This window comes from Bacillus rossius, chromosome 2 (assembly GCF_032445375.1).
Source record: "Bacillus rossius redtenbacheri isolate Brsri chromosome 2, Brsri_v3, whole genome shotgun sequence".
Taxonomy (NCBI): Eukaryota; Metazoa; Arthropoda; class Insecta; order Phasmatodea; family Bacillidae; genus Bacillus; species Bacillus rossius.
In genome coordinates this window covers 23,969,523-23,990,575 of record NC_086331.1, presented here as the reverse complement: position 1 = coordinate 23,990,575, position 21,053 = coordinate 23,969,523, and the positions used below count along the sequence as shown (strand labels likewise).

General features: G+C 36.5%; 1 protein-coding gene across 9 annotated transcripts in view; it reads right to left on the bottom strand.

Moving 5' to 3' along the window:
* LOC134529175 (uncharacterized) overlaps positions 1–21,053 on the bottom strand; it is a 646,085-nt gene that overhangs the window by 82,518 nt on the left and 542,514 nt on the right. For all 9 annotated transcript variants that reach the window (XM_063363010.1, XM_063363001.1, XM_063363007.1 and 6 more), the window contains 3 exons: positions 12,561–12,650; positions 11,571–11,648; positions 2,152–2,247 (listed from right to left, as the gene is read on the bottom strand). In XM_063363010.1, coding sequence (XP_063219080.1) covers positions 2,152–2,247; positions 11,571–11,648; positions 12,561–12,650 — 264 coding nt within the window. The remainder of the gene's footprint in view (positions 1–2,151; positions 2,248–11,570; positions 11,649–12,560; positions 12,651–21,053) is intronic.

Genomic DNA, 21,053 nt, shown 5'->3' with positions numbered 1-21,053 from the left:
TGACATAGAAGGACAGGCACTGCGTATTAAAGATGAAGAGGTGGCCTTGTTTACCCCCAACCAATGAGAAGTTCCAGTAATGCAAGTCATAGTTAATGAATCTGTTTCAATTCCAGCAAACAATGAGCAGATAATAGCAGTTAGGATTATGGGAGACCCTAGGGGCAACATGAGCTACCTGATAAGAGCCAAATATGACATTAGGATTGAAGACACTCCTGGTCGCCCGAAGCATTGCACGGTTCGGTGAGATTGTACCAGTCAGAGTGGCTAACATCAATTCTTGAAAATGGGGTTCTTAAACAGGGAGACTTAATAGCTAGATGTAAACCAGTCTCTTGGGTAGGCCAGTGTGAGTCTTTCTCACTTATGAGATGTGACGCGCAACCACTGAACCGAAATCTAAAACATCTACTAAGGCAATGCCGAAATAATCTAACAGATGGAAAAATATATTAAAACACAGCTTTTCTGGTAAGCAACTAGGATGTATTTTCCTTAGGGGATACTGACCTTGGGAGAACAAGCCTGGCAATCCGACAAGCAACCAGGCGGCTGCCTCTGGCAAAACAGGAAGAAGCAGAAAAGTTGATTGCAGGTATGATGTAAGATTGTGTAATAGAACCATCAGCGAGTCCTTGGGTTTCCCCAGTTGTTTTAGTGGTGAAGAAGTATAGACAACTGAGGTTTTGTGTGGACTACCGGAAGCTGAATGACTTCACCAAAAAGGACAGCTACCCTCTCCCATGTATCGATGTCACACTCGATAAACTCTCTGGCACCAGATAGTTCTCTACACTGAACCTGAACAGTGGTTACAGGCAAGTGGAGCTGCACCCCGAGGATAAGGAAAAGAATGTTCTCATGACAAGTAGTGGGCTGTTCCAGTTCACTGTGTTACCATTCGGGTTATGAAATGCTCCTGCAACTTTTCAGGGATCGATGGAACTTGTCCTACGTGGCTTGACTTGGAAAACATGCCTAGTACTCCTGGATGACATTATTGTGGTGGAAAATACAGTGAAGGAACATTTGAAAAATCTCCAGGATGTATTCAACAGGCTTCGCCATGACCTACTTAAGTTAAGTTCTAAGAAGTGTTTCTTGTTCCAGCATGAGGTAATATTCCTGGGGCATATTGTATCACAGTGACGTCGACCAGGGCTGCGCCCTCCCTAAGCCCGATGTGCCTCACACCACTGCCGACCACCTCTTCCTCCCACAGACACCCTCTATTTCAAACCTCCCGCCAACAGATCTGTGTGTGTGTGTGCGTATGTTCGGTCGCCCTGCGCGAACCCTTTAGGCGCCCAACCTAACTTAAGCAGTGGAGACTTAATCTTTTTTTAAATATTGTAGTAACACTTAAATATCTGTAATATGTAATCCTTAAATTTAAATTAACACATAATTTTTAAAAGGTCTAAATAGTTATGTTTAATTGTCTGTCATATCAATTTACTAACGGTAAGTTCAGCACTTCCTGCGGCCATGACACCCGGGGTACAGGGCAGTCTCTTCTGTTCGTGTGCGGGGTAGGACGCATCTCAACACCTCGTCGACTTCAACTTTTGCTCGTAACCGATCCGTTAACATCCACCGTTGTAACTATTTTTTAACTTTTTTTAATTAACCTTCAAGCATTACCCCGGCACCAGACTGTGTAACTTAATTAAAGCTTCTCGGAGCATTTTGGATTATTCGGCGAACTTACACTATCGGGTCCGGTACAGGCGGTGTCCGGATGAGCAAAAAATTTTTTTATTCTAGTATATACGTATATAGTTTGATTTAAGATGTTATTTTTATAGAAATGGGTACCCATTTATAAAAACTATATTAGATATTATGTGTTAAGTTATTGTATGGACATTATGAATATCGCCAATGGAATTGGAGCCAATGCAAAGCGCGAGTGAGCCAGACAGTACTGTGGAGTGGTGAAAAGGAGTGAAATATATGGGCCTATAGGGCAGATGACCGGTGTATTATGTCTGGCCGCCGCAGAATTCATAGGTAACTCGCAGCAGGACAGGTGTGTAATCGAGTGTCAAGTTTTATACGTTTAGTGTGTGTTTAACATAAACATGAATATAACTTTTTAAATCATAATTATCAATCTGAATAAACAAAGAGTAATAAAAAAATTACCTTTTGTAAATCAGTGGATTTCATACCAGACCCTGATGAGCTAAGCTGGTTTGGCTCTTCTATATTCATTTCAGCTGTCTGCGTTATGCTTCTCTCCTGCAAAAATACACACATACTTGGAAACTAAAAAATATCTAATAAAAGAAACAATTTTATCTTGAAGTTTTTTTACTGCTGAAGGGACATTGATATTTGATAAACTTATATATGTAAACTATTTAGCTACCTGTATGTTAACAAGTTGTAGTATTACTGGGAAGAACTGGCTGGATTATCAAATTCTCGGTAATTAAAGTTAATAGGAATAATTAAGTTCAATGTCAGTTTGTAGCATTGCACAATGAGGATTTGTTATATACATATATTTTTTTTGGGTCATAAGAATATTGATTAAGAATAACTATGATATGAAAGATAATAATTATTTAATATGTAGATAAGGATTGTTCAGATCTGTTAAAAATTGTTATTAATTACTTTGGTTAAATTTCATGGAAAGCCTTAAAATACTTGAGATACTTAATTATTAATTTGCGGGTTAACTCCAGTTCATAATAATTAATTTTCATATTTGATAATTAATTTCAGTAATTGTTTTGTTTAAAGCAGTATAGATTATAATTTTACAGGACATCATTTTTAAACAAAAGTTTCTAATATCGTATGAATTTCAACTTTGTTTACTAAATTTTGAACATTGTATTTGGTAAGGTTAAATTCTATTGGATATCGCTAGTGTAATATTTTGAGAATAGTCTGGAAGGTACAGAAGGAAGAGCGGACAGGCGCGACACTCTGGCGCCAGAAAGTTATTTTTCACTTTGTAAATGTGTGTTTGGGAGTTACGCGTCACGTTGTACGTACAGCTGTAGCGACCATCTGGAAAGGTCTCTGGAGGCTGCCACTAGCCAGCCAATCAGGGCGAGCCCTGGCATGGAATGATGCGCCCATCAGAATTTCCTTATATGGTCAGGTTTTGGAATTCTGTTCTCTGATTGGTCAGTTGGCCCACGGGGTTGCCTCCCTTGTCTTCACCCTTACAAGGGAAGGTAATCTCGTCGACCAAGTCACTTGTTGCTCGAGCGTCGCCGAAGCCGGTTGTGTCGTCGGCAAGTCACGACACAATATGAGAAGTTACTAAGAGATAATTTAACGCCTAGGGGCTGGGGCCAGGCCATATTTTCTAACTTAAGTTCTTGATTTTTCAGACAAATGTACTAGAAATTTAGGCCCTAGGCGTCGGCATCGGCCCGACTTCGTGGGATTACGGTCCGCGATCGACGGTACCTTGAGTTATGTAATTAATTAACCAAGGGACATTACTAATTTTTTTTTTCTTTGGCGAGTGACAAGACTCCTCGACCATCAACGGCAAGATGTATGGTGCTGTGGTATGTATTTGGACATCATAAAAAATTGGTATAAGAAAGGACAAAAAAATATGCAAGTAACGAATTTTTCTAACTAAATTCATTTGTAAAATTGTGTACTGAGGCCATGTAACGATGAGAAAAAACATTTTTTTTTTTTAAAAGAAATAAACAAAGATAATTTAATAAACTATTTTATTTCCAAATAACGTAGAACCATCGTAATGAAAAATCCCTAAGGAACATTGTTTGTCTTTGTTTTGTTACGTTTCTCTGTGAGCTTAGCCGGGCAAAACATACAACTAAACAAGTTTTTAAAATTTTTATTTTTATTGGGGACTGATTGTGTCAGAAGTACTTTCTGGTGGAGGAATGAAGGTGTTGTGTGTGGTTAGTTTAAAGGAAGTTTATTTTAATTTATTAAACTGTTTTGGTTAATGACTTATATAAATTAATAATGGTTTCATTTTAATAAATTAAATTATTTAATTTAACCTAAAATAACTTTGTTAGTGGATGATACTTTGGTTTTGTTGATAATGACAACGAAATGAAGGAGGCAGTCATGGATCATAGTTTGTCTAGTATAAAAGATGAACAGCCTTTAAGTAACCTAAAAGATAAGTCACAGTTTCACTCGGTCCAAATGAAGTTTACAACAAAAAATGATTTTGTCGAGACAAAATAATTTTTAGGTTATGCATGCAAAGGAATGTGGGAACTTCTAAAGTTTTTTAAAAGGTCAGATAGTGTAAATAGAAGGAAAGAAGAGAAATATATATATATATATCTCATTTAGCCTACATTTTTAAGAGGTATAGCACTGCTTTGGTTCGAAAGTTTTGAGGACTCAAGTAAGTTTCAATATATTTTTTTTGCAAAGCTTGCTAATGCTTATCCTCATTTGTATGAACACGTCATGTAAAAAAAAATTAACTAAGATTACAATCCAGAGTACAGAATTTTAGGGCACTAGTACAATCTTTTTTATACAGTATGTTGAATTTGAGTAACAGGCTTGCATAATGATCTCAAAATCTTCCAAAATTAAATATCTGTTAAAACATTGCAAGAAATGTTGAAAAAGTTATGTCTTTCCTAAAAAGGACAATCAAAGAGCAGTTAGGAAATTAAAGGCACATTGAGGTCAAAACTGGATAAATTTTTGTATTTTAGTATAAATATTTTCAGTTTACTTTAAGATGTTCTTATAGGAATGGTTACCCATTTATTGTAATTATATAATTGGTTTAAGATATTGAATGATACATTTTTGTGTGCACATAATGAACATCACAAACAGACTTGTGGGCACGCACTGAGCGAGTGGAAGGCAGTGCTGTGGAGTGGGGGGAGGAGAGAGCTGCGAGTGGGACTCTAGGGTGGACGGTAGTGTCAACATGACTGGGTGCAAGGCAGCGACTGTGGGCTGAGTTGGGGCGGCCTCTCACAATTATGCTGTGGTGTTTAATTTATGTTTATATCAAGCGGTGCTTAATGACAGTAGTCACGAGAAGCAAGTTTTTAATTATGACATTCGGTTATTCGTTTAAGAATGAGAGTGAATGATACCACGCTTCTGAGGGACTACTGAACTGACATGTGTTGGCCATGCAAAATCTAATGCACGCTAATAAGTATGAAAGTTTGAGAATTATCAATGTCGCCAAAAGAACAAGTAAGGCTAGTACAGCTGATTTAGTTTAGCGGATAACTGAATTTGTGAAAAGAAACAGGTCATATAAACAATTATAATTAATAAATTTGATAATTTATTTTGTACCGACTGTACAAAGACAAGATCCTGAAATAAATTGCCATTTTTGTATTTGTCAATTTTACAAAGTAATATACATATGCCTGTAAATAAATTAACTGACTGCACGGTTTTCACGAGTGTAAGTGTGTGATATTCCAAGGCTTGCCTCGAAAACACAAAATAGGACTGAAAAATTTTACGCTTGGTTTAAAAAATAATGAAGTCCGTGCTTATGAAATGTAATTTATTTTTATATTGTGACCTATTTAGGTTAAAACATAAAATATATGTTTTGGTACAGTGATAATTGAATTTTTAAGCTCACATTTGTATTTATTTTATTTACAGAAAACTTCCTTTATTTTTATTATATTGTTTTTTCACTTTGCTAATTTTGATGTCTATTTAGCAACCTGTTTTGGGGATGGTAAGACAACAACTAAAGTGCATTGATAATTTTAAAGAATATGTTTGTTTGATGTCTACCATATGGTGCGTGCAGTAAACATATTTCCTGGGAGTGTGCGGAAATTGTTGGTTGACGCTCCAGTTAGGGGACAGCCGACAAAGTGCACCACTGATGAGTGTTTGGGAATCTTTAGCTATTTTTGTTGTATTACTACTGATTATGCTACTATCTGTGCATAACTGAAGGCCTAAATTAATTTGTTTATTTAAAAGGCCTATCCTGGACTTATCTCACCTGATTTCGACAGAACATTTTGTGTTCAAGTAGATGCTTTGACTGTATCATTATGAGCAGTGAAGTTGCAAGAAGGGGATAAAGATTTGCAGCACCTGATGTACGCGATTCGCACACTTAATTGGCACGAACAACGGTATAGTGTGTATGAAAATTAGGCATAGGCTTGCATTTTTTTCTATGGAGTGGTTCTTATACTACCTCTAGCACAATGAGTTCGAACCATTGAAAGATAACCAAGTTTTGACATGGTATCGGGAGACGGATTGTGTGACTTACCCACTTTATAGTTGGGATTATCTCACTTGATAGGCAGCGAGAATGTACTAGCCGACACTCTATCCCTAATGTTTGAACAGCAGCATTTTTATTCAGATGATGAAAGTCACGAATTTCAGGAATTTTGGGTAGAAGAGTCCTGTGAGTGTTAGGAGCTGGAAAATAAGGAAAAAGAGGGAAGGAACACAATGAGACTAATTTACTGGGTTGTAGTGTTTTAATGGAATTCCCAGAGAGGTTTGAGGGGATTAAAGAATCACAACATAAGTATAAGTATTTAGAAGTGTGTAGAACATGAAACAAATAAAGGATCTGGGTTATGAAGACAATGAGTTGGTAAAATGGGTATTGAATGTCATAAAATATAATGTTAGCAAAGTAATTGAGACCGAGGAAATGAAAAATATGCTGTTGAGGTATTACCCAGATAATATGGTTGAGGTGCATGGCAGGGTGGAGAAGACCTTGCAGGAAGTTACAGAAAATAATTTTTGGTGTAACATGATAAAGGATATAGGCCGATATTGGATAAGGTTTCAGGTATCGCAAATTGCTAAGCAAGAGAACAGTACAAAACTTATGCATTCTTTACTGAGAAATTTTAAATCCCTCGATAGAGAATTTCTGTAGACATCTTCGGTGCTTTGCCGAGTTCGGTCAAAAGGAATAATTGTTTACTGTTGTTGGTGGATTATTTACACATTTTTCCTCCTTACTACCTACACAAAATATGATAAACACACAGGTAATCCAAGCTTTGGTTGATACAGAGTAGAGTGTTTTCTAAAAACTTGAGAGTTGGTTTTGGACAACACAAGTTATTTCATCATCATGAGTTTTCGGAACATGTGTCTCTCATAGGGAATCAAGCATAAATACGAGCTTGTATCACACTAAACAAAACATCATAGAGAGGCTGAACAAAATATTCAAAATTCATTAACCATTTTTTGACAAAAACAGCAGACAAAGAAAAATTGGGATAATTGTTTAGAGGTCTTGAAAATTGTCTTTAATCTAGCTGCCCTTAGCACAACTTAGTTTCTCCTGCTCTTGATATTTTGGGACGTGAAACATTTCTACCATTATTAAATGTTTGAGGTGAAATACTGGATATAATCAAAGCTCATATTCCGAGTATTTTAGAGAAGATATGAATGGAGGCTGCTGGGAGTTTATATAGGCGTGAGACAAACTTAGCATGCAATGTAATAAAGGACTTCTTCCAAACTGTTTTGTGGTAAAGAAGAAAATGCTCTGCCGGCAATATATTCAAAGTAATAGGGCTAAGTTTTTGTCAAGGAATTTGGAAAACATATATGCTGGGCCTTACATATCAAAACATTTCTGGGGCAGGTTACATTGTTGACAGTCAAATAAAGCCGTATTGTAAAGTTTCATAGAGCCTAAATTGTTCCTGAATTTTTTAAAATTAGATGTTTTTAATTGGTATAAAGAATTTTATTAGTTAAGCATAAGATTTGTGCTCATTCTTTTTTGCATTTGTTCCATTTTCTGAAATCTCATATCTTTTGTAATTACGAGTAATTAATTTTTTCTGGTGTAAAACTCTCTTTATCTACCCTTGTTCTAACTTATTTTAAATGTGTCTGTTGGTGATGTAAATCTTTGAGTATTAAGTCTTACTGCAGCTATTATTATTTTTAGCCTGACTTGCCTATGAATATTTTTTAGCACGAGAAATTTGTAGCGTGCTGCAAATTGCAAACACATATAATTAATATTTTTTTTAGTTTGAAATATAGTAAAAATATTTATATTTCTTTCTAAGAAACAACAGATATGTACTTCAATAATTAAAATTTTTTCTGGCAATAAATTGGTATTGCCATTATTAGAAACTACCAATATATTTGACCGGATGAGCAAAAATTTTTTTTATTCTAGTATATATGTATATAGTTTGATTTAAGATTAGTGTTGGGCCGATTCCTAAAATATACTGATTCCGATTCCATTTTCGATTCTTAAATTAAAGGGTCGATTCTTCGAATCCGATTCCGATTCCTTAATTTTTATCTGAAATGTTCAACAGAGTAATATACTAAGAAAAAAAAAGGTTGTTTATGATTTTAAAAATGTAATTGCATTATGTTCATTTTCTGTGCAGAAATTAACATTATATACAGCTTATATAATGTTAAAAAGTATGTTCATTACCATCAAGTTACGCTACCTTGATTTTCTAGCACAATTTGGCCTTTTAACCTTGCACATAGTTAGACGAAACACGTGTTCAAACACTGCCAATAATCAAAGATGTCTTATGACGTAAATTGTAAATAATGTTATAACTTAACCAACTTTAGATACCTTACATTATCAACTCAATTAATTAATTGTAAGAAAAGAGATTAGTACGGTTAGGTTAAGAATTTTATTTTCAAGCATAACTAAATAATGATTCAAATAAAATGACAATATAACCTCATTTATACATATTTCATGGAACCAGGGCGGAAAAAAATAAAAAGAGGGAAATGTAAAAAAAAAACTTTATTATCTCATTATGATGGAAATGACAAGAAACAAATATGCACCACACTAAAATAAAATATCAGAGATGCTTACGTTTTAATATATTACCTAGAACTTAATCATCTCACTTAGTGAAAATAATAAATCCATCCAGTCTTGCAGTTCTTCACAACCGTAAAGAGAAAATAAATTTTCGGTTCTTGAGTAAGAAAGTTCTGTGCATGTTTTAGCATCTCAAAATTTCCACATTTTATGGTGAGATTTTCTTACACAAAATATTTAAACTCTTGAAATTATCGCGTGTTAACATTTAATTTATTTCAGAAATTTATAGGAAACAATTCTGTTAAACTAACACAACTACAGTAGAACCCGTTTATAGTGAACCCGCCTATAATGAATTCCCGTTTATTGTGAATTTCCGTCTCGGTCCCGGCAAAATGATGTGAGGTTATGTATTAATTTATTGGATATAGCGCACAAGTTTTGTCAATGTTGATACATTTTCCCGTGTACCACGAACAAATTTTGCCGACATAATGCACATTTATCTCAAATATTTTCATATAATTACAAGTATTTTCACAAAACGTCTATTCTGGCTCACATTAACGTTTTTCTCCGCAATATGCTACTCGATTGTCCACTGTTCATATTATAAACAAGTCGTAATTGAGTGGCCTCGGTAGGCTACGTGTAGCCAGAAATGGTGCTCAGTTTGGTGAAAATAAAAAATAGTTTTCCCTGCATAGTTAAAGAATGGGCGAACGCGTGTACATTTAATAAGTTATCAAAATTAAACATAAATTACCGCCACACAAATACGTATGTACATTATAGCAACAAATTCAATATTTTTCGTCTCATTTTTATCGTTCACGTTTCGGACATTTTGATCGAGTAAGGTTCGTAAGACTACCACTAGATAGAACTCTGTGGACTAAATTTTTCCATAGAAAGTAAGAAAGTTTCGTTCCAGCTTTAGCAACTGCGATAGTAAATGATACGTAGTGATCTTTGATGCGCCAGACACGTTATTTTTCGTTTATTTACTTTTGACTGTAAAAAGAATTTTGTGTTATTAAGCTGCAAATGTGCTTCAATAAGAAATACATAAAAAAGGGTGAAAAACGCGTTAAAAAACGTAAGGCATTATCTGTGCGAGATAAACTGGACATTATTAAAAAGGTAGACTCCAACCCCACTGTCCCGCACGTGTTAATATCAAAGGAACTGGGAATTGCAACATCCACATTAAATACAATATTAAACAAGCTGAACAATCTACTTTCTCAAGCTGCGAATACGTCACAGAGTATTAAACGCCTGAAAAAAGGAAAATACGCCGATGTCGAAGAACCATTACTAGAAAGTTTGTACATGTGTAGTGTATTAAAAATAATATCTGCATTTGCTCATAAAACTGTTGCTTTGAGTATTTTCATTCGTTCTTTTCTTGGCTTAGGCCTATGTGTAGTTAAGATTATGCTTTTGAGTATGTATTGCCAATATAATAGTTTTCCCAGATATAAAGTTTCCCTTCTATAGTGAACATATAAACTACTCCCTTCAGATTCATTATAACAGGGTTCTAATTTGAAAAGATTGTTTATGTTTGGTAATACAAATTTACGAAAGTTTCAGCAGCAATGTTTGGAAATTCAGATTAGCCAACTGCCTTTCCAAAATATATCTCACGTAAAACGAGCATCGCTGAACACGCACAAGAACGCAGATTTACAGCAATTTGGTTATGTTGCTTTTAAACTTATTTTAATATGGTCGCAGTAATCCACTGTGAATTTGGGTAAAATCTCATTCAAAAATTATTTCATTTTAATTTTTTAAAGTTTAAAGTGCAGATATGTGAAACATCTTAATTTTCACATTCACGTCACCAAAGATTTTGTTCATGGCCGTATGGTTTACCATGGCAGGTAGCAAAAAAAAATTAGGTTGTTTACAATGGCAAATGTAGCTGCCATGATCAAATAGTTAACGTTTACATTATTTTACTTGCCGTTTACATTTACGTAATTTTCTTTAAACATTTATGGTTTTGTCTAATTATTTTTGAAGGTTTACTATTAAATACTGTGCTGCTGCAACGTAATTTCCGAAAAATGCTTTCGTTTAAAGCGGGAAAGTAGATACTGTATTTGTACTGTAGGGAAAATGGCGGTGCAAGTAAATAAATACGTTAATCACCGTAATTCGTAAATCAGTTCCGTAAAAAAAGATTGTATTATGTAGTTTAAAAATTATATTTGCATGCATTTTAATATTTTCTTACGTTGTGTAGGAGATGTATTTTGCAAAATTAAAAACAATGCAGGAATCGGTCATGGTCGATTCCAAAACCATTGTATTCTGAATCCCGCGATTATACTGGAATCGGTGGAACCGACCGATTCCGGAATCGGAATCGACCCATCACTATTTAAGATGTTATTTTTATAGAAATGGGTACCCATTTATTATAACTATATTATATGTTAGATATTAAGTGTTAAATTTTTGCATGGCCATTATTAATATTGCAAAAGGAATTAGGACCAACGCAAAGGGCGAGTAGGCTGGACAGTACTGTGGAGTGAAAATAAGGTGAGAAATATATGAGCCTATAGGGCAGACGTCAGGTGTGTTGTGTCTGGCTGCTGCAAAATTCAAAAGTTACTCGCAGCAGGACAGGTGTGTGATTGAGTGTTAAGTTTTATACATTTTGTTTGTGTTTAACATAAACATGAATATAACTTTTTAAATCATAATTATCAATCTGAATAAATAAAGTGTAATAATAAAAAATTACCTTTTGTAAATCTGTGGATTTCATACCAGCCCCTGATGTGCTAAGCTGGTTTGGCTCTTCTATATTCGTTTCAGCAGTCTGCAAATAAACACAAAATGTTTACTTGGAAACTAAAAAATATCTAATAAAGGAAACAATTTTCTCTTGCAGATATTTTTATTACTGAAGGGACATTGATATTTGATAAACTTAGATATGTAAACTATTTAGCTACCTGTATGTTAACTAGTTGTAGTTTTACTGGAAAGAAATGGCAGGATTCTCAAATTCTCAGTAATTCAAGTTAATAGGAATAATTAAGTTTAAAGTAAGTTTTTGAAATAATTTTTTTTATTGAGGACTGATTGTGTGAGAAGTATTTCCTGGTGGAAAAATGAAGGCATTGTGTGTGGGTTGTTTAAAGTAAGTTTACCTTAATTTAACTTCAACTGTTTTGGGTAATGACTAATATAATTTAATAATGGTTTAATTTTAATACATTATATGAACTATTTTCAAATAAAATAACTTTACTAGGTGATGATGCTTTGGTTTTATTGATAATGACGAAGAAATAAAAGAGGCAGTCATAGAGCTTAGTTTGTTTAGTATAAAAGATGAACATTCTTTAAGTAACCTTAAATATATGGTATAGTTACCTTCGGTCCAAATAAAGTTTAAAAGACAAAACTATTTTGAAAAACCAAAATAATTTTTAGCTTATGCATGAAAAGGAGTGTGGACACTCCTAAAGTTTTTAAAAGTTCAGATAGTGTGAATAGAAGGAAAGAAGAGAAATATATCCTTCAATTCGCCTATATTTTTATAGGGCAGACGACCATTGTGTTGTGTCTGGCCGCCGCAGACTTCAGTGGTTATTCGCAACAGGACAGTTGTGTGGTTGAGTGCTAAGTTTTATACATTTTGTTTGTGTTTAACATAAACATGAATATAACATTTTAAGTTGTAATTTTCAATCTAATTAAATAAACATAAATTATTAAAAATTACCTTTGTTATGTCTGTGGTTTCCACATCAACGCATATTGGTGTGCTAGGCTGGGTTTCGCCACGTAGAGCTCTCGCCTTTGAACTTTTTACCTGCAAACAAACACAAATAATATTTACTTGCAACTGGAACGATATTTAATAATGGAAACATTTTTCTCTTGCAGATATTTTTATTAACTAAAGGGACTTTAATATTTGAATGAACTTAGAAATGTAAACTATTTAGCTACCTGTATGTTAACAAGTTGTAGTATTACTGTAAAGAACTGGGTGGATTCTAAAATTCTCAGTAATTCAAGTTAATAGGAATAATGAAGTTCAATGTAAGTAAATAAAATTATTTTTTATAGGGGTCTGATTGTGTCAGAATTATTTCATGGTGGAATAATGAAGTGTTGCGTGTTGTTTGTTTAAAGTATGTTATGTTAACTAAATTTAAATTTTTTGGTTAATGACTAACATAATTTAATAATGGTTTAATTTTAATAAATGAAATGAACTATTTTGCCCTAAAATAACTTAACTAGGGGATGATACTTTGGTTTTGTTGATTATGACAAAGAATTTAGGAGTCAGTCATAGAGCATAGTTGGTCTAGTATAAAAGGTGAAAAACCTTTCAGTAAATTAAAACATAAGTTACAGCTGCAGTTGGTCATAATGAAGTTTACAACACAAATTTATTATTAGAGCCAATATAATTGTTAGGTTATCCATGCAAAGATGAGTGGGAACTTCTAAAGTTGTGCTAAAAGTTAACATAGGGTTAATGGAAGGAAATAAGAGAATTATATACCTCATTTCACCTTCATTTTTAAGAGAGATAGCATTTCGTGTTGGTTCGGAAGTTTTGAGGAATCAAGTAAATTTGAATATTCTTTTTGGCACAGCTAGCTAATGCTTAATGATCTGCATTTGTAGGAATACATCACACATAGAAAAATTAGAACTGAGATTATAATCCAGAGTACAGAATTTTAGGGAAACTTTTCAATATTTATTATAGAATGTGTTGAATTTGTGCACAAGGTTTGCATTAAAGATCTCAAAATCTTCCAAAGTTAAGTATCTGTTTAAAAACCGCAAGAAATGTTAAAAAAGTTAAGCCTTTCCTAAAGTGGGCCATCAAAGAGCAGTAAGAAAAATAAAGGCACATAGATGTCGATACTGGATACATTTTTGTATTTTGGTTAAAATATTTTCTGTTAAGTGTTAGATGTTTTTATAGCAATGGCTGCCCATTTATTGTAATTATATAATTAGTTTAAGATATTGAAGCATACGTTTTTGTGTGCACATAATGAACATCACCAACAGACTTGTGGGCACGCACTGAGCGAGTGGAAGGCAGTGCTGTGGAGTGGGGGGAGGAGAGAGCTGCGAGTGGGACTCTAGGGCGGACGGTAGTGTCAACATGACTGGGTGCAAGGCAGCGACTGTGGGCTGAGTTGGGGCGGCCTCTCACAATTATGCTGTCGTGTTTAATTTATGTTTATATCAAGCGGTGCTTAATGACAGAGGTCACGAGAAGCAAGTGTGTGATTCTGATGGCATTCGGCTCATTTTTCAAGTCTGAGAGTGAATGATGCTTGCTCATCTGTGGGTCTACTCAACTGTCTTGTGTTGGCGAGGCAAAAGCTAATGCACGCTAATAAGCATGACTGTTTGGGAGATATGATCATCATCGCCAAAAGACCAAGTCGTCTAGTCCAGCCAATTTAGTTTAGTAGATAACTCAGTTTGTGAAAATAAACTTGTCAAAAAAGCTATTACAATCACTGAATTAATTAATTTATTTTGTACCGACCATGCAAAGAAAGATTCTGAACTAAATTGCCATATAATTGTATGTGGCGATTTTGCATAGTAATATACATAGGCCTGTACTGTAATTAAATTTACTGGATGCAGTGTTTTCATAAGTGTAAGTGTGTGATATTCAAACGCTTTGTTTCACCCATAAATACTCGACCTGAAAAGTTATTCTTTTGGTTTTAAAAATAATGAAGTTCATTCAGATCAAATGTAATTTATTTTTATATTGTTTATTTTTTAAAAAAATATATATATTTTAGAACATAGCTAATTGAGTTTTCAAGATCACATATGTATTTATTTTTTACAGAAAGCCTAGTTTTGTATTATTTGTAAAGGAAAGGTTTTCACAATTCATAAGCCAAATTAAAAATTGTATGTGAAGGTATAGTTTACATAATCTTTACATAATTTACGTTACAATAAATTAACAGTTAAAGTTTTTTTTTTTTTAATACTTGCTAGTTCTTAAAACTGCTGCTTCCTTAATTGTAAAATTGCTATGTTTATTGACTTATCTAAAATTGATGCCTTTTTTAGCAACGTGTTTCGGGAAAGAAAAGATACTTACTTAAGTGCGTTGATAATTTAAAATGAATATGTTTGTTTGATGTCTGCCACAACAAGGTGCGTGCAGTATACTTAATTCCTGGGAAGGTACCGAAATTGTAGTTTGTAGTTCTAGTTAGGGGACAGTGAACACTAATAAGTTTTTTTTGGGAATGTTAGGCTATTTTTGCTGGTTTATTGCTGACTATGCTACTATCTGTGATTCCCTGAAAGCCTTTACTATGTAATTAATTAAAAATGGCTATTTCCCCAACCTCGTGCATTAATCATACCTGATTTCGACAGAACATTTTGAATGCACATAGATGCTTTGAGTGTAGCTTTAGGAGCAGTGATGTTGCAAGAAGGGGATAAATATTTTCAGCCCCTGAAGAAGAGGGTTACACAATGAATTGGCAAAACAATAGCATAGTGTGTATAAAAAGGAGATGTTTACCAGCATTTTTTCTGTGGAGAGGATCTAATATTTCCTCGAGCACAATGAGTTTGAATCACTGCTAGATAACCAAAGCATTGACATGGTTTTCGGGAGATGGATTTTGCATCTTAACCGCTTTTAATTTGGGATTAACACATAAAAGGCAGCGAGAATGTAGTTGCTGACACTCTATCCCGAATGTTTGAACACTAGCATTTTTATTCAGATGATGAAAGAAAAAATTCAGGACTTTTGGGTAGAGGAGACCTGTGACAATTAGGAGCTGGAAAAAAATGAAAGAGTGAAAGAACACAATGAGAATAATTTTCTGTGTTGTAGTGTTTTAATGGAATTCCCACAGAGGTTTGAGGGGATTGAAGAATGCCAACAGAAGTTTGTAGAAGTGTGTAGAACACGAAAATGATAAAGGATCTGGCTTATGAAGAATGTTTTTTGGAAAAAAGGGTGATGTATGTCATAAAGGATAATGTTAGCAAAGTAATTGAGACCGAGGAAATGAAACATATGCTGTTGAGGTATTACCCAGATAATATGGTTGAGGCGCATGGCAGGGTGGAGAAGACCTTGCAGGAAGTTACAGAAAATAATTTTGGAGTAACATTAAAAAGGATGTCAGTCAATATTTGAAAACATGTCAGATATGGCAAATTTCTATGCAACTAGAGAACTGTAAATTGCTTATGCATTTCTTCGAGAAATTTTACCACCCTCGAGATAGAATTTATGTAGACGTCTTTGGTCCTTTGCCCAGTTCAACAAAGGGAATAATTGTTTACTGGTGTTGGTGATAGGATTTAGACATTTTTCCTTCTTACTACCTATACAAAATATGATAAGCACACAGGTAATCTAAGCTTTAGTTGATAAAGAGTAGAGTGTTTTTTTGAAAACCTGAAAGTTGGTTTTGAACAACACAAGTTATTTCATCAGCAAGAGTTTTCTGAACATGCGACTCTTATGGAAAATCAAACATAAATATGATCTCGTATCACACTAACTCTAACATCAAAGAGGGGCTGTACAAATATTTCAAATGCATTAACCATTTTTTGACAAAAACTGCAGAAGAACAGAAACTGGGATGATTGTTTAGGGGTCTTGAAATTAGTCTTTAATCTAGCTGCCCAGAACACAATTAGTTTTCTCCCACTCTTGTGTATTTGGGAATTGAAACATTTATTCCGTTATTAAATGATTGGGGTGATGACCCAGAAGAACTCAAAGCTCATATTCCAAGGTTTTTAAAGAAGATTCGAATGGAGGCTACATGAGAGTTTATACAAAAGGGAAGAGAAACTTAGCACGCAATTTAATAAAGGACCACTACCAAACCATTGTGTGGTACAGAAGAAATAGCTCTGTCACCAATATAATTAAAGTAACAGGGCAAAGTTTTTTTCAAGTAACTTGTAAAACATTAAATTCTGGGCCTTACACTATCCAAACATTTCTGGGGCCAGTTACATTGTTGTCAGACAAATAAAGCAGTATTGTAAAGTTTCATAGTGGCTAAATTTGTTCCTGGATTCATGTTAAATTTTTTGTTTTTAATTGGTTTAAAGAATTTTATGAGTTTGCTTAACATCTTAGCTTATTTAATTTTTGGCGTTGGTTCCATTTTCTAAAATCTAAAATCTTTTGTGATCTAGAGTTGTGCCGAATCAGTGCTACTTTAGGCACGATTTTTTTTATTTTTCTTAGTTTTACAAAATTTTAAATTTTTTTATAACTTTAATTTTACACTTTCGCCCGCTGCTTTCGCCCCATCCAAACTTGTTCGGTCGAGTGTACCGGCAGGTTACCTTGTTGAGCAGCATAGTGCTCTCACCGCCGTTTCCCACCAAATTTGCTGGGTCTAGTCGACTACAGGGCTATCATCAGCAACGGTATCCACTGGCCGTCGCGTTTCGTCACGAGTTTAGCGCTACGCGTGACGAAAGTAGCCGCCCTAAGCTTCCCATGGTCACCCCCACCCCTTCTCGGAGGTGTGCTGAAGTTTGCGGTCTCTAACACGTTTTGGTGTCCTTTTTTCAAGCTCCGCCGCACGTCCCGACGTCTGGCCGGCGAATTCTCCCAGGGCAGGTCATTCACCGGACATACCCCCCACCCCATCCTGGTCCACAGCGGTCATCGGCCAGCCGCAGCAACGATCCCTCTCAAGGCCAAAATCCCCCCCCCCCACTTGCAAAATGGCGGCCATCAAGTGCCGCGATGGTCTCTGCGAGACTCCGACCTGCATGCCCACACCATCTATCGGCGAAAGGACGAACCAGCTGAGAGCGAGAGCACACTACTGACCACCCTATCCCCTCCAGGAGAAACAGTCGACCTCACACTCAGTCGATAGGTCGCTGGAGCCCTTTTTTTTTTTCTTTCAGAGCCCTTCGGAGCACTTCGGGTTTCCCGATCCCCTCCTCCAGACGAACAGACGACCGGACTAAAGTTTAAGTTAGCGTCCCGGCGCCATTTTCAGGGATTTTGAGGGCAGCTCTCGTCCAGCGCGCATCTTTGCAACAGGTCGCAGTAACGACCAGCAGCTATCGTGATCCGCTTTCGGCAATAATGTAGTTGCTTCTGAGCCAGGCCAGGTCGCCTAGATTTTTTTTAGTTTTTCCGTAGTAGCTGCCCAAATAGTTAAGTTTAACTTTAGTTTTTTTTTGGTTTTCGCCATAACTATTTCTTCTATGGCTACCGCGAGCTCCCGTGCCGCGCATCCCCGGATCACCCCCAGGGACAGCCACTATCTACTTCACCCTGCCAGCTAAGGTAAGCTGCACTTCGTCCCACACAAACCTGTTAGGTTGCCTTTTTTTTTGGGCTTAACTTCGCCCGTCATAAACTGCCTGCTAACCAAGCTAATCCAGGTGGATTATTGGTTACAGGCAGGGTTCCAGAATCCCAGAGGGTTCCAGAATCCCAGAGGGTTCCAGAATCCCAGAGTACTTCAAGGACCCCAGACCAGTTCAAGATGGCGGCCCAGTTCCGGCGCCACATTTTGCACCTCAACATGTAACTCGTGAGCCTCTATAACGGAGTCTCCCTCCATCTTTCGGCACCCCTCAAAAAGAAGTGAAGAACAGTTTATAACTCCGCCAGTTTTAGGACGTTTTCCATATTATTATAAAATATTGTATTTTAAACACATATATTTGTTTTATGAGCCTGCGAGCTCAATGTTCCTAAACAGTTGAACTTAGCATAGTATGAAATGGTGTTCCCCCCCCCCGGCCCTTCTTTCTTCTTTTTTTTATTCGTTAGTTACTCAATGTAATGTATCAAAAATAAGAATCTGACATTGTTAGCAGTTTTGTTTGTAATGGCTGTAATGCCGTAAGATATTTTCTAATGTAAGAAACCTATCAATGAAAAGATACTAAACTACTAATCAACAGTAAAAGCCTCTAATGAAACCAAACCATACGAGTGTTTTCATTTGCTGCTACTTGAAACCACAATCCACGTAACCTTTCCTACTGTCAGGGAGGTTAATTTTAAATTGTGTTTGTAAGTGGGCTGTGCCCCTCTGGCAAGTTCTTTTAGATAATTAGCCTGACGCTTCCACCGGACATTTATTATCAATAATTATGGTTTTGTTTTGAGCACAGCACCACGGTTACAAATTGGTAGCAGAGCATGGTTACGGTTACAATGTGGTAGCAGTTTGGTGGTTGTGGTTACTCTTAAATTGTTAACTGTATTTTGGTTTGATTTATGAGAATGCTTTAATTTTATTTGGTATAAATATTTTTTTTGTTTGTGACTAAGATTTTCGTTATATAGTATTATTGTAAGTCCTAAAACTGGCTTAACTTTTTACTAGTAAGTTTGTAAGTTAAAATTTAAGTTAACTTCCAGCGACGTTTTTCTTACGCGGCCCGAGGTCGCCCGCGAGCGTCGGACCCCCAGCTGTGAGCTTATCTTGAGGACGTGACCCAGCCACCCCTCCCCCGCCCCTGCACGCCGCTTATCTCTCACGGCGCACGTTCGTGGTTTCGTCTTCAGTTCACCGCCCTGTGCGTCCTGCACGACCTTCGCAGACCACTGTCCGCCCGCCAGGGCCTTGTTCCTTTCTTTTCTCGAGCAGCAGAAGTACCAAATTAATGTTGACTAAACTAATATATTTTTCATTATTTTGGGCACATACTTCCCGACCTGCTGTGGTACTGATGATATTATTAAACTAAGCTAATTTAAGAGTGTCTTATGTATAGAGTTTAAGGTAATTCTAAACAATAAGTTTAAGTTCTACGTGGGTTAGTTTTGAACAATCCACACCAAAAATTTAGTTTATTTGTTTGTATTTGTAAGATTGTACTAACTTCAAAGAAAAGTAATTGCAATCATGCCCACCCCGGAGTACCTCCTCCGTGACGAGTTAACATACGAACTCAAGTTTCGAGGCTTATCAGACCTCGGCGACGTGGCCACGCTCCGAAAAAGACTCCGAGCTGCTTGCGCCGAGGAAATACAACCACACATTACGCACCTCACAAACCTAGACCCGTTGAGTGAGTTTAATTGTGTTTGTAGCAAGTTCTATGACATACACAGCTACATCAATTATGTCGGAGAGGAAACAAACAGAAACAACATTCTTTGTACGCTAACTCGCTTGACACATATCGGCACGAGGTTTACTAACCTCAAGATAGTAGCCGCAAATAAATTAAATGGAATCTACCAAACCGAGATTGACAAATGTAGGCAGCAGATCCCTGCCCTATGTTTCAAACTGCGGAGTAAGTTGGACACACTTGACCAAACATCCCTAGAACCTGTAACTGCAGCTGCAGGAGCAGAGTTTCACACTCAAGTACCGCAACCTCCAAAACAAATGGAAACCGGAGGTAGCCCAGTCCCTACACCACCTCCTTTACCCTCCTCCCCTCCATCACCACCAGTAACACCACGCCGTGGGACATTTCCTGTCATCACCGCAACAGCCATTAACGAGCAGTTTTCTTCCGCGAGTGTCATGGCGACTGGTGATCACCAGAGTACCAAGGTCACCTACGCCCATCCCAGCCAATCGTTCGCAGCTCACCCTTTCCATCGCCCCAAACCCATATACCTCCCCTCCACCTCACCCGCCATTTTCAACCCCTATCGGCAATTCAGGTCTACCTTTTCATCCCTTCAAACCTCCCCGGAAACCCACCCCATCTCCTCGGCCATTGGAAGGTCAGCTTCGCCGCTGCTAAATTTCACTTCCGACCTGGCAGTAACTTTGCCACATAACTTATCCTTGTCACCCGGTGACCGAGTAGAGTCACAACTGCCATACATCAGCCCCGCCACCTCATACCTGCCATTGGCCCCGCAGGTATATCAGACTCAAAATCATCCACAACCTCAACCAGCTCCACCTCCACCCCATAATCCAGCACCGAACCCGGTACCTGTATTCTCGAACTCAAACCAAGCAGTTGGAGGAAATTTGTATGCTAAGATTCCACATCCCGTGGAAAGGCTCTTAGCTATTTTTAAGGAAACCACAGGATTGGAACCCAGAAATCTAATCGAGTTTCTCAAACATTTATTTAGGGTAAAACAAAAGGCTAATCTTCCTGACAGGGAACTGCTGGAAATCATTTTTCCCTTCACACAACCACCCTTGAGCGAGCAAGTTACGCTCGCGATTGAACAAAATTATTCATTTGATCAATTTCA